Source organism: Hemicordylus capensis, chromosome 1, assembly GCF_027244095.1.
Source record: "Hemicordylus capensis ecotype Gifberg chromosome 1, rHemCap1.1.pri, whole genome shotgun sequence".
NCBI classification, from domain to species: domain Eukaryota; kingdom Metazoa; phylum Chordata; class Lepidosauria; order Squamata; family Cordylidae; genus Hemicordylus; species Hemicordylus capensis.
This window is the reverse complement of record NC_069657.1, coordinates 376195225-376207608: the sequence shown is the minus strand read 5'-3', so window position 1 is coordinate 376207608 and position 12384 is coordinate 376195225. Positions and strand designations below refer to the sequence as shown.

Here is a 12384-nt window from a genome sequence, read left to right as displayed (position 1 = left end):
CTCTGCCACAAGATGTGGCGACAGCCCACAACCTGGATGGCTTTAAGAGGGGTTTGTATAACTTCATGGAGGAGAAGTTTATCAACGGCTACTAGTTGGAGGACTGTAGGCCACCTCCAGCCTCAAAGGCAAGATACCTCTGAGTACCAGTTGCAGGGGAGTAACAGCAGGAGAGAGGGCATGCCCTCAACTCCTGCATCTAGGCTTCTCAGAGGCATCTGGTGGGCCACTGTGTGAAATAGGATGCTGTACTAGATGGGCTTTGGGCCTTATCCAGGAGGGCTGTTCTTATTACAAACCCACACAATGAGCACCTCTGTCTTGCTTGGATTCATCTTCAGTTTATTACCCCTCATCCAGTCCATTACTGTCTGCAGGCAGGCATTCAGGGAGATGCCATTTCCTGATAATGACGACATGAACCCCTGCTAACTGGGTGAAGAGGCACCTTTTGATGTGGTGATTCTCTTTATTTAGCAGTGGGAGAGTAACTGACCCTATCCACCCCCACCACAGTACCTCCAGTGACTGTTGCTCGTGTATATCTTATGTTTCTTTTTAGATTGTGATCCCTTTGGGGACAGGAATCCATCTTATTTATTTAGTTACTAGTGTTTTTAAGCCCGTTGATAACGGGCGCTAGCGGAGCTGTGCGCTCCGGACCCCCGCTGCCATTCCCCCTCCCGCCGCCCACCGCCGCCCGCGGCTCTGGCCGGGCCCACCACTACCTGGGCCCACCACCGCATCCAGTTTCCCCCGCCGCCTCGTCCAGCAGCCATGTTGGGCGGCCAGAAGCGGCTGCCCTGAAGAAGCCGGGTAAGCGGCAGCACGGCCAGGCCTCGGCCATGGCTCCGCCGTGCTGCGTCCTCTGGCCAAGGCGGCGGCTTCGCTGCCGCCTTGGCCAGTGTCCCCCGCCACCACTTACTTGGCTTCTTCGGGGCGGCCACTTCTGGCCGCCCAACATGGCCGCCGGGTGCTGGCAGTCGTGTCTCCTTTGCTCTGTTCTGGGCATGCACTCCGCGCATGCCCAGAACAGGCCAGGGAGGCACGGACACACGCTTGGTGTCCGTCCATGGACGGACACCAAGCCTTTTATTAGAGAGGATTATTCCTCTGTGTAAACCACCCTGAGCCATTTTTGGAAGGGCAGTATAGAAATCAATCAATCAATCAGTGAAGAGAGAGATTTGGATGCAATCCTCATATTGATAGCACCCAGCACCAACTACCCTTATGACCTCACCCAGAGGTTCCATGTGGATACAAAAAAGTGTTGGTGACAGAATGGAGCCCTAAGCGACTCCATATAGTAGCTCCCATATTAAAGAGCAATTGTCACAAAGTGGCACCAACTGAAATCTATTGAAGAGATAGGAGCTGAACAACTGCAAAGCATTGCCTCCTATCCCCAACTCCCTCAGGTGATCCAGAAGGACAGCATCGTGGCATCTAGAGCTGCAGAGAAACCCAGAAGAACCAGCAGAGTGACACTCCCTCTGTCCATTCCTGGGGAAGGTCATCTATCAAGTCAACCAAGGCTGTCTCAACCCCACAGCCTGCCCTAAGGCCAGTTTGAAATGGGTTTAGATAACCCGTTCCCCACAACAAGGCTGCTTGAAGCTGGTTAGCCACCACCATCTCCATTATCTTACCCAATCATGGTAGGTTGGAGACCTATAATTATCCATCGCCAAAGGGTTAAGAAGAGGTCTAAGCTGCAGTCTGCCCTTTCTCAATGGGGCACTGAAGTTGCCCCCACACCTGTTGGGAATTCTCTCTGGTAGAGAAATCCTTTTTCATTACAGCAGAGTGCACAGAGGCACAACACAGCGGATTTAGTTAGGCATGCGTGTATGCTGAGAGTAAAGTAACTTGGAGCCAGTTCATAGTTTCAAATCAATATATATGGCATTTATTAAATAACTCCATTCTAGATAGGCAAGTGAGGAGTTAGGATCTCAAATCTAGCTAGCTAGCTAGCTGGAGGCAGATGGATTCTGCATCTCTGCACACAGGGTACAGGAGAGAGAAGCTTGAATGTTGCAAGGTAGAAGGAACAGAAAGAGAAGAGAGGAAAGTGGCTAGAAGGAAGGAAGTCCCCTGAGAGTAGCAATCTACGTTCCAAAGGAATAGTGTCAGAGCAGTAGAGAAGGGATGACCAATGTCTTGACGCTCTAGCCCTCTGACTCACTAGTCTGTCCTCCACTGTCTTTGAGACGAGACATAGTCCTTCACTTCCAACAACACCCACTCAAAAGCTAGCGCTTCACTGAATGCAAACACCACACTCAGTATAACATAGGCATGCATCGCATACCAAAGCCAGACGGAAGCCAGGCAATCTTTTTAGATTGTGAGCCCTTTGGGGACAGGGATCCATCTTATTTATTTATTACTTCTCTATGTAAACCGCCCTGAGTCAATTTTGGAAGGGCGGTATAGAAATCGAATAAATAATAATAAGGCAGGCCATGCGCTACCCTCGTTTTTGTCTCCCTAGAGAGGCCTTTACCTCCATGCTTTCCAGGTTTCTTCCGTCTACTCCTGTCGCACTTAGTGACGTCACCCGGTAACGGAAAACGTCGTCTCCGCACTTTCATCAACCGTCGAATCAAGCGGTTGGTGGGAGGGCTTCGGGGTTGCTGTGGAGGTGGTTTCCTCACCACCCAGCCTAATCTGATATGGATAAACGCCTGAAGAAACTCGTGGCGGGTGCTGCTGCCGCCGCCCCCTCCCCCACCACGCCGGCGGTGCCAAGGAAACAGAGTATTTATGATAAGGATGCAGTCCGTCGGGTAGGTGGGATTGGGAAGACAGCGCTGTCACAAGTACGCATGCGCTAAGCGCTCTCCCACGCACGCACGGAACAGAAGAGCGCGCTTGCTCGGTATAAGAGAGCGAGATGATGTGTGTAGGCTTTCCTTGCGCTGTTATGCATGACAAGCTGCCGACCACGGGTGGGTAGCAGTTTACTGTAAGAAAATTAAAAGAATAAATAAATCCTAAAAACCCCGTGAGCGGTGCAGGAAGTCAGAGGGCTACGACTAACGCAAATAAAAATCTCAACACCAAGCGAAAATAATCGCAAGGTGATATATGTATTCCAGAATGATGCAGACGCTTAGAACAAGCAGTTTTCTTCAGGGAAATCTATAAAAAGCGATCTGCCTTTTTATTGCCAATGTTGTACTATGTCGAGTTCGTTTTGGTTGCTATTTCTCCCATAAAGAAAACTATATGTAACTCTCTCCACGCATTATTCTTTCCTCTCCCTTCCCTTATCAAAACTCAGATTGCAATTTGCAAGCTTTTCTTTCTTTCTCATTTTCTCTTGTAAAACACCATATACATGAGTGGTAGGATATAGATAAGTAACATTTGATATTTTGTTTGAAAACTAACACCCCTATCCTATGCATGCTTACTAGAAAGAAAGTCCTAACAGATTTGGAAGTTAGTACTCTGTTTTCCATCTTATACAGTTACCTGAGACTAACTCCCATTGTACACAATGGGGCATATGCTGCTCAGGAAGTGTGTACAGGATTGCAGCTAGAGTTTCCCAGCTTTAATATGCTGAATTTTAAATTCTGGAAAACTGTAATATGTGAGGAATGAAAAGTTATCCTTACCCATAAAAGCCTTGGGCGTGCGTCCGTGCCGCCCGTGTCTTTTTCGCCCGTTCTGGGCATGCGCGGAGATGGGCGGCCATGTTGGACCCAGCCGCCGGTGGGCGACTGGCCCCGATGGCGGCGGCCGCCGCCACGGGAGACCAAAAGGAGCAGAAGCGGCGGGCGGAGAGTGCGGCCGAGGCGGCGGCGGAGCCGCGGCCTCGGCCAAAGGAGTGCGGGCCAAGGAGGCGGTGGCCGTGGCGGGGCGACTGGCTCCGATGGCGGCGGCCGCCGCCACAAGAAACGGCGGGCGGAGAGAGCGCCCGAGGCGGCGGCGGAGGTGTCGGCCCAAGGAGTGCGCCCGAGGCGGGTGAGGCGGCAGCGGGAACCGCCCCCCCACTAGAGCCCGTTATTACAACGGGCTTACACATACTAGTATGACAATAAAACTATATACGTTTATGGTTTCAAAATGTGGAGTTGTGCTTTTTTGCTAACTAACAAATGGATTGATGTGCCACTGCTAGATTACATATATGAACTCCTTATTTATGTGCTGGCTAGTCCTAGGCAGGGTTAGGTGTGTGGAATCACAGTATTTCCTGTAATATGTAATCAGTAAAGTGGCACTTTAAGCAATAGCTCTGAATAAACATCTCAGTTTGCCACCATTTGGCCTTTAAAAAACCTGTTGCTTTTCTAAAGCAGGAATGGCCTCTGTATAGCCTTCATACCTGATGCAACCAGGGATAGGATTTGGGAATTAATTTCTAAGGCTGCAATCCTAAACAAAAACACCACTGAATTCTGGACTTCCTCCTGAGTAAACATGCTTAGGATCACCTTATCAGTGTGCCCCATTAAAATAACCAGGATTTTGGCACAAATATGTAATGACACATAAGAAACCCATTGATTTAATTATGACTAACGATGGATAAAGTGGTAAAGAAAAACCCTTGTCAACAACTTACTGTTCAGAATGGGGACAAAATGGAAAATAATTCACCTAACATGATTATTTGAGAGTGGGTTTTTTTTAAATATTAGGTATGATTCCTAAAATTATCAGAGTTTTCCAGATGTCACAGGTTTTAAAAGAGAGACGTAGAACTTTAAGCCATGACAGTCAAGGTATGGACGGAGATGATGAGTCAGTCACGGAGTTTACAAGAACTGAGCTCATGGCATTCAAGCCTAGTTTTGCAAGACCAAGATATGCCAACACATACAGAATGGAACCTTATAGAAAATTTCAGGATTATGTAGTAAGGAAGAAAGCTGAAGAGGTCCTAAAGGTAAAGAAACATTTGCTGTTTTCCAAAATTGGGCTTCAGTTCTGCATATACTTCTACTAAACGTTGTGCTGCATAATCTTATAATTCGCTACAGGAAACTGCCCAGTACCTCAAATCTTTGTCTCTTCATACACACTGGGTTTTGATTATTGATTACTATAGTGAAGGTAGCCTGTTCATCATTCTTATTTGTCATTCTGGATAATACTGACATACCAATTATTTTGGCTTAAATTGATCCACCACCCTCATACTTTGAACTTTGCCAGCAAATGGCATATTTACACTACAGATACATAGCCTGTGAATTCTTACTCAAAAAGTACTGAAGTGATTTTAAACTGGTTTTAATTTTGTTTTAATGAGTTATTTATTTGTTTTTAATCTGTTTTTATATTTGTGAACCGCCTAGAGCCATCTGAATGAGGCAGTATAAAAACCTAATAAATAACCAAACAAATAAAAATAAGTCCTACTGTGTGCAGTATGGCTTACCTGCAGGTAAGTGTGCATAGGATTGTGGTTGAATTTAATAGCTATTACCTATTCCAGGCCTTGACAGTTTTTCTTTGCATTTAGAAGCCAGCCCAAAAATCTAGGAGCCAGATAATGGACAATGCCCATCACCAGACTTAGCGATGGGCATTGTGTGTGGGGGTGTGTGTGTGTGGGTGAGGGTGAGAGGATGGACTTTTGTTTGTCCCTTTACAAGTAATTTACAAAGAACAGAATTGGGGTTGCCTGGGACAAATAAATATTTTATTAAATAACTCTACCTCTGAATATCCTAGTCTTGGTGCCATGGTTTCCTGGCGCCTGGAATTTGTCGAGTCCTGATCTATTCATGGGGAACACATCTCTGTTCAAGCATTTTCAAAACTGAGGATGCTGTACTTGCACCCAGTATTCTCAAGTGTGCTTGCTTACCCGACCCATGTGCTGATGCATTCTGGAGCCCCCACTCTCCATGATTACAGTGTTTGCACAGACAAATGCTGTACTTGTGGAGATATCCTGCCCATGATACTGAGGTGAGACACTGAGGTGCCTAGTGCTCTGATCACAGAAAGAATTGCTTCACAAGCACAACGTTTGCCTCCATAAACATGTGCTGCAACCATGGATAGTGGGAAGGTGGGGCCTTAGAGTTCAGTACCACATGAGTGGGGCTTGCAAGCACGTGGTTGGGGATGCTGTACAGCATTTCTCAGTGGCCACTGGCCAGTCATCAGGCTATCAGAGCATAAGAATTACTTTGATGTATCAGATGTAGGTCCATCTAGTTTAGCATTTATAGCAAAGAAGAAGAAGGCTTAAGAATTGTAGTTTTGTGTGGATGGGCTTGAGGTCTCAAAATTCCTTATGCTCTCTGAACTATAATTTCCAGGTTTAAAGTGGTATAAAGCCAATGTACATTTGCACTATAGATATGTCCTAAAATTCCACAAAATAATATCTCCTAAGCATTTTTAATTCTGAAAATTAATGTAGGTGTTTCATAATCTGCAGTAGCTTCTAACTTTGCTTAGGTTAGTCTAATTGAAATCAATGGAAAGAAGTAAAAATATTCAGGATTGAATGTCTTCGTTTTCTAATAAACTAGCCCTAAACTGAGAGATACTCTATTGTTTAGATGTGTGGAGAAAAAACACACATCTTAACTGAAAAAAGATTTATCAACAATGAGTATATTTAAATATTAAAATAAAGCTTATAAACAGTTTATTTACATGAATATTGGCAACCATATTTTTTAACTTTTAATAGAATAAACTTCAAGATTTCAAATATATTGGTTTCAATGGTGCTTTCATGTGTACAACCCTCTCAGAAGATATACTAGCAGCTGTTAAGGATCAGGGCTTTGATCGCTACAAGTACATAGTCCAAATATTTATTGTGGAAAAGACTGGTCAGTCAGTACATGTGAGTAAACTAGTTGGTATTTTTTGTTCTCAGAAAATTGATGGTTTACTTGGGCATTTTCCTCCATTGTAGTTATGTACGAAACAGTACTTCTCAGTGGTTGGTCACCAGGCTATCAGAGCATAAGAATTACCAGCAGACCAAGGTCTATCTAGTCCAGCATTTACAGCAGCTGGTGATATGTCCCTGGGAGCAAACAAAGATGATAGCTGTCCCACCTGTTCCCAGACTCTGGTATTCAGAGGTATACTGCCTCTGCACATGGAGATTTCATTTAGCTTTCATGGCTAATAGCTAATGAGAGAGCTGTCCTCTAAATTTGTTTTACTCTTTTTTTATAGCCTCCCTTATATCCTGTGCTAATGACTTCCCAAAATAATTTCATTAATCTCTGTGGGAAGAAACACTTTCTTTAGTCTGTCCTAAATGTACTGCCAATCAAATTTCATTGGGTGGATTCAAGGTCTAATTAGAAAGAGGAAGAAACACGCTCTCCATATGTTCATAATTTTATAAATCTTTTTCATCTTCCCCCTCCTTTTCTAAATTTACAACATCATCACTAATTCCCAAATGAATTACTCAGTAAAGGCAGTGCAATATGTAATACTGTACAAGCTCTTCCTTGTGGTTGATTGGCTAAAGTAGAAGGTAAGAATCAAGAATGCAGAATAGAAATTTAGATCAGTTCTTGTTAAATGTGGAGTTCATTATGGCAAATGATTGCAGTTGCAAGGAAAGATATTTACATGTGCATTTGGACTACATATTGCAATATAATTCTGTTAGTTTCTGTAATTAGGGTTTAAGATAGTTCGGGCTGTGAAAGACTTGGTTTGATTTGAAAATATGCTTAATGCCCATTTGTAGAACACAATGGAACAATGTGAGAAACCACTTTCCTTGCAGTTATATTCCTGAAATTTTGTGATTACTTGTGATTTATAAAAGATATAAAAATGTCCTGGAGCTGATGCAGTTTTTATGTAAGCAAATCTTGCACTGGAAGAAACTTCTGTGAAAAGTACACAGAAATTTGAATCTGAAAATCATCCAGGAAAGCACTGACCATTAAAAATGCTGGCTGTTAGGTTTTTCAGCATCATGGGGGAGAACCTAAACCCAACCTGATTACCTGTAACTTCTTGTAATGTTATCAAATTTAAATGGGAATATTTTTTCCTAAATTAATATACCAGCCCCATATAATACTTTACAATAATTCAGAGCTGTGGTAATATTGTTGAGCTAATTGGTCAGTATTTCACTCTTTTCTCTCCTACAGATTGCCAGCAGATGGGTCTGGGATGTTGCAAGGGACAACTGGGTTTCAGTTCAACATGAAACTGAGAACTATGTTGCACTGGCTTTGATAGTTGCCGGTTATTATGAGTAATTCCATAAAAACTAGCTTTGTAACAATAATACATTCCTGTGAGTTGCCACAATGGTATATTGTATTTGCTTAAATAAATGCCCTTGCAGTTTCTTTTTTCAGCTGTGCGGTTTGAGTGACATTAATTTTCAAGAGGATGTTGCCACAAACTGGGTGCTAATGGTATTCTTCATTCCTTTGTGAAATCAAAACTCCTTTCCAGTTTTGATTTCATCAGAGTCACTGGCTTGGCAGCAGTACATGTGAAAGGAATCCAGGTATCTTCGTGGACAGTTCAACATGAGCCATCAGGGTGATGCAGCTGCTAAAAAAGCTAATGCAGTCTTAGGCTGAATTAAAAGAGGCATATTGTCCAGCTCATGAGAAGTAATAGTTCCACTCTATTCGGTGCTGGTCAGCCTCACTCACAATACTGGCTAACATGTAGAAATAACTGCAGGCAGTGCTGCTTGCACAATCAATTGTACTCCACAGTGTCACTCACGGCTGCTTTATGCATCTGCAGCAGCCCCAAAACAGTTTGCGGCACTGATGGGATGAGCATCATGTCAGCAACGGTGTCTGCTTCTGGGTCCTGCATTTTAAGGAGGATGTTGATAAGCTGAAATGGGTTCTAAGGAGGGCAATGAAGATGGTGAAGGATCTGGAATCCAAGTCCTATGAGGAATGGCTAAAGGAGCTGGGTATGTTTAGCCTGGAGAAGGGCGGGGTGTGTGCGCGCGATATGAAAGCTATCTTCAAATATCTGAAGGACTGTCACATAGAAAAAGGAGTGGCTCCTGAGGGCAGAACTAAAACTAGTGCGTTGAAACTACAAGGAAGCAGATATAGACTAGAAAGGAAGAATTTCCTAACTGTAAGAACTGTTTGACAGTGGAACTGTTTGCCTCATGCCATGGTGGGCTCTCCTTAGCTGGAGATTTTCAGACAGAAGCTGGACAGCCATCTGTCAGGGATGCTTTAGCAGTTTCCTCCACTGAGCAAAGGGTTGGACTAGAAGATCTGCAAGGTTCCTTTTAACGAAAATTCTAGGAACTCAAAGCCATGTAAAATATTTTTACATTTATTAAAACACTAATTTATGTGATGTTTTATTTTCCATTTGGAACCACTAGATATTTTTGGGTTGGGAGAAAATGAGAAGCTAGATGAGCTTGCTGGGCAGCAAAAGCAAAGGAGGGGAGCATCTCAGGTTCCATGCCTCCTGTAAAATGAAGTCAAGTATATTTAGGTTGCTATGCTATGCATTGGGCCACCTAATGGCACAGCGGAGAAATGACTTGCCTGGGGAACAAAAGGTTGCTGGTTCGAATCCCCTCTGGTATGTTTCCCAGACTATGGGAAACACCTATATCGGGCAGCAGCAATATAGGAAGGTGCTGAAAGGCATCATCTCAGACTGTGTGGAAGGAAGCAATGATAAACCCCTTCTGTATTCTACCAAAGAAAGCCACGTGTTTTCGGCACCAACTCGACGACATAACTTAACCTTTTTGCTGTGCATTGATTAAATGCCATCAGGTAGGTGTCAACTCTTAGCGACCACATAGATAGATTCTCTCCTGGATGATCTGTCTTCAACTTGGCCTTTAAGGTCTCTCAGTGGTGCATTCATTGCTGTCGTAATCGAGTCCATCCACCTTGCTGCTGGCCGCCCTCTTCTCTTTCCTTCAACTTTCCCCACCATTATGGACTTCTCAAGGGAGCTAGATCTTCGTATAATGTGTCCGAAGTATGATAGTTTGAGCCTGGTCATTTGTGCCTCAAGTGAAAATTCTGGCTGGATTTGCTTTATGATCCTTTTGTTTGTTTTCCTGGCTGTCCATGGTATCCTCAAAAGTCTTCTCCAGCACCAAAGTTCAAAAGCATCAATGCTTTTTCTATCTTGCTCCTTCAAAGTCCAGCTTTCACATCCATGGAGTGTCACAGGGAAAACCATTGTCTGAATGATTCTAATCTTTGTAGGTATAGACACGTCACAGCATCTAAATATCCTTTCCAAGGCTTTCATTGCAACCCTACCAAGTGCTAGTCTGAGGCGTATTTCTTGACTGCTGGATCCTTTCCTGTTGACGGTCGATCCTAAAAGGCAGAAGCTATCCACCACTTCAATGTCTTCATTGTCAATTCTGAGGCTGGTTGCTGTACCCATTGTCATTAGTTTAGTCTTTACATTTAGCTGTAGTCCCATTTTTTCACTGTGTTCCTTGACTTTCATTACTAGAGCTTGTAGATCATCCATGTTTTCAGCTAGCTATCAGAGTGGTGTCATCAGCGTAGCACAGGTTATTGATGTTTCTTCCTCCAACTTTAAAACCACGCTCATCTTCTTCCAATCCAGCTTCTCTCAGTATATGTTCAGAATCTAAATTGAATAAATAAGGAGAAAGTATACAGCCTTGTCTTACTCCTTCTGCCAATCTGGAACCAGTCTGTTTCACCATGTTCCGTGGTTTCCTGTCCTGTGTATAGGTTTCTCATGAGAACAATGAGGTGTTCTGGGACGCCCATTTTCCTAAGGATATTCCACAACTTGACATGGTCAACACAATCAAAGGCTTTTCTGTAGTCCATAAAGCACATATTGACTTCTTTCTGGTATTCTTTGGCTTTCTCAATTATCCAGCGTGTATCAACAATGATGTCTCTTGTTCCTTGGCCTTTTCTGAAACATGTTTACTCAGAAGTAATTACCACTAAATTCAATGGAACTTAGAAGTACATGGGATATAGGCCTGCCCTGTTAGTCTCTGAGTACTTCTGTACAGGAGGAAAGATTCCGCCAGCAACAGTTTCACAGCTTCAGCAGTGTTTGTACCCCAATATTCTGAGATAAGTCATTGTGGAACTCCAATAATTGCCAACATTTCAGTTTCCATGTGAACAAAAAGGAGAGCAAACTTTGGGGCATCTTCATTCACTACAAAAGGGATGGGAAGAAGTCTTTGTCTGGTGGGCCTTCAGGATAAAAGTTGCTACATTCCAACTCCAGCGCCATTTTCCATCCCAGTGGTGCATGCCAGTGTTATACACACTGTACATGGTGTTTGTTTTGTCAGAACTAGTTGCACTTCTGTCTCTACATGTGAAAAATGTAACATTTACACAGCAAGCATGGGAGAGAAAAATACCCATATTAAGCAGTAAGCATCAAGATGTTGGGAGCCTCAGAGACTAGCAATATGAGTTTTTCTTACTTTTTCAAGCTCCAGGGAGAACAGCTGCAGCTATCTGATAAGTGCAGTAATGATTTTCTCACATTTTTCTTGCTTCCAAGTAGATCCAGTCTATTACTGAAATGCTTTGAGAAGTGCTATATCAAGTGCAAAATTTATGCCATTTAAATGGGGAAAATGCTATATTAACAAATCAAATTTGGCATGAAAGTTGCTCAGTAGTAAGTTGCTCCTTTAGGCACCCCCATATTTCCCCAGGCCCCGCACATACACTCCTCCCACCCCATAGCCTAGCAATGGCAGTGCATCTGCTGCTTGGAGGTGTGTGGCTGGGAGGCCCCACACAGGCTGCACTCCTCCCTACCTCCTGTGGTTTCATGCACTTTCTTCCTTGACCCTGACCCCTGAGCAGCTGCTGCTCAGAGGAGGTGTGTGCATTCCAGGCCCAGGCCTCAGAGGAACTCTGAGTATTCTCTCTCCCAAAGGGTGCTGGTAGTTCCAGTGGGTCCTAGCCTGCATGCCTCTGAGTGGCAGCTGCACTGCCACCGCTGGGTGCGGGTGGGAGTTCTCCCCACCAACCCTGTCCCCAGAGCAGCTGTCGCTCGGAGGGGTGTATGGACCAGGCTGGGACTCAGAGGAACTATCAGCACCAGGCTGAGAAGCTGCCTGTAGTGGTGAGGAGGGTAGGTGTGCTGCTTTGGCCGGGAGGGTGCTCTGACGGGTGCATGCATATTTTCCCCCACAACCACCTCCACGTGAGGCCCCACATATGCTAATTCACCCCCAGCCCCATAGGGAAAGCCCTGCAGGATGGTATCCAGCTGTTGTACTCTGAAGACATTTCCAGCATTTTCAGGGCTGGGTGGCCCACCCATTAGTTAAGCGTTTGCTTAGGGCCCAAAGCTTGCAAGGGTAGTGGCAGCCTGGGTCACATGGGACCCAAGGTCGCCACCCTCTGCCCCCTGCAGGCCCTCCAC

The 12384-nt window shown here is 44.4% G+C and overlaps 2 protein-coding genes across 12 annotated transcripts in view; one reads left to right on the top strand and one right to left on the bottom strand.

Annotated features, from left to right (window-relative positions):
* ERMARD (ER membrane associated RNA degradation) overlaps window positions 1-12384 on the bottom strand; it is a 54416-nt gene that overhangs the window by 40019 nt on the left and 2013 nt on the right. Inside the window, exon 1 of one of the 8 annotated variants that reach the window (XM_053297493.1) lies at window positions 2513-2644. The exons of 6 other annotated variants lie outside the window; for them this stretch is intronic. In XM_053297493.1, coding sequence (XP_053153468.1) covers window positions 2513-2518 — 6 coding nt within the window. In that variant the 5' untranslated portion in view covers window positions 2519-2644. Of the gene's footprint in view, window positions 1-2512; window positions 2645-12384 lie in introns of those variants that run through there. One more of the 8 variants, XM_053297511.1, reaches the window with a different exon arrangement.
* DYNLT2 (dynein light chain Tctex-type 2) lies at window positions 2656-8332 on the top strand. Of its 4 annotated transcripts, none has more exons than XM_053297561.1 (4): window positions 2656-2795; window positions 4694-4909; window positions 6677-6835; window positions 8121-8332. In XM_053297561.1, the coding sequence occupies exons 1-4, from the start codon at window positions 2682-2684 to the stop codon at window positions 8229-8231; spliced, it is 600 nt and encodes a 199-aa protein (XP_053153536.1). In that variant the 5' UTR covers window positions 2656-2681; the 3' UTR covers window positions 8232-8332. The 4 variants fall into 4 exon arrangements, with proteins under 4 accessions (XP_053153536.1, XP_053153549.1, XP_053153558.1 ...); XM_053297574.1 differs by having other exon boundaries at window positions 2676-2795; window positions 4662-4909; XM_053297583.1 differs by lacking the exon at window positions 2656-2795 and adding an exon at window positions 2802-2957.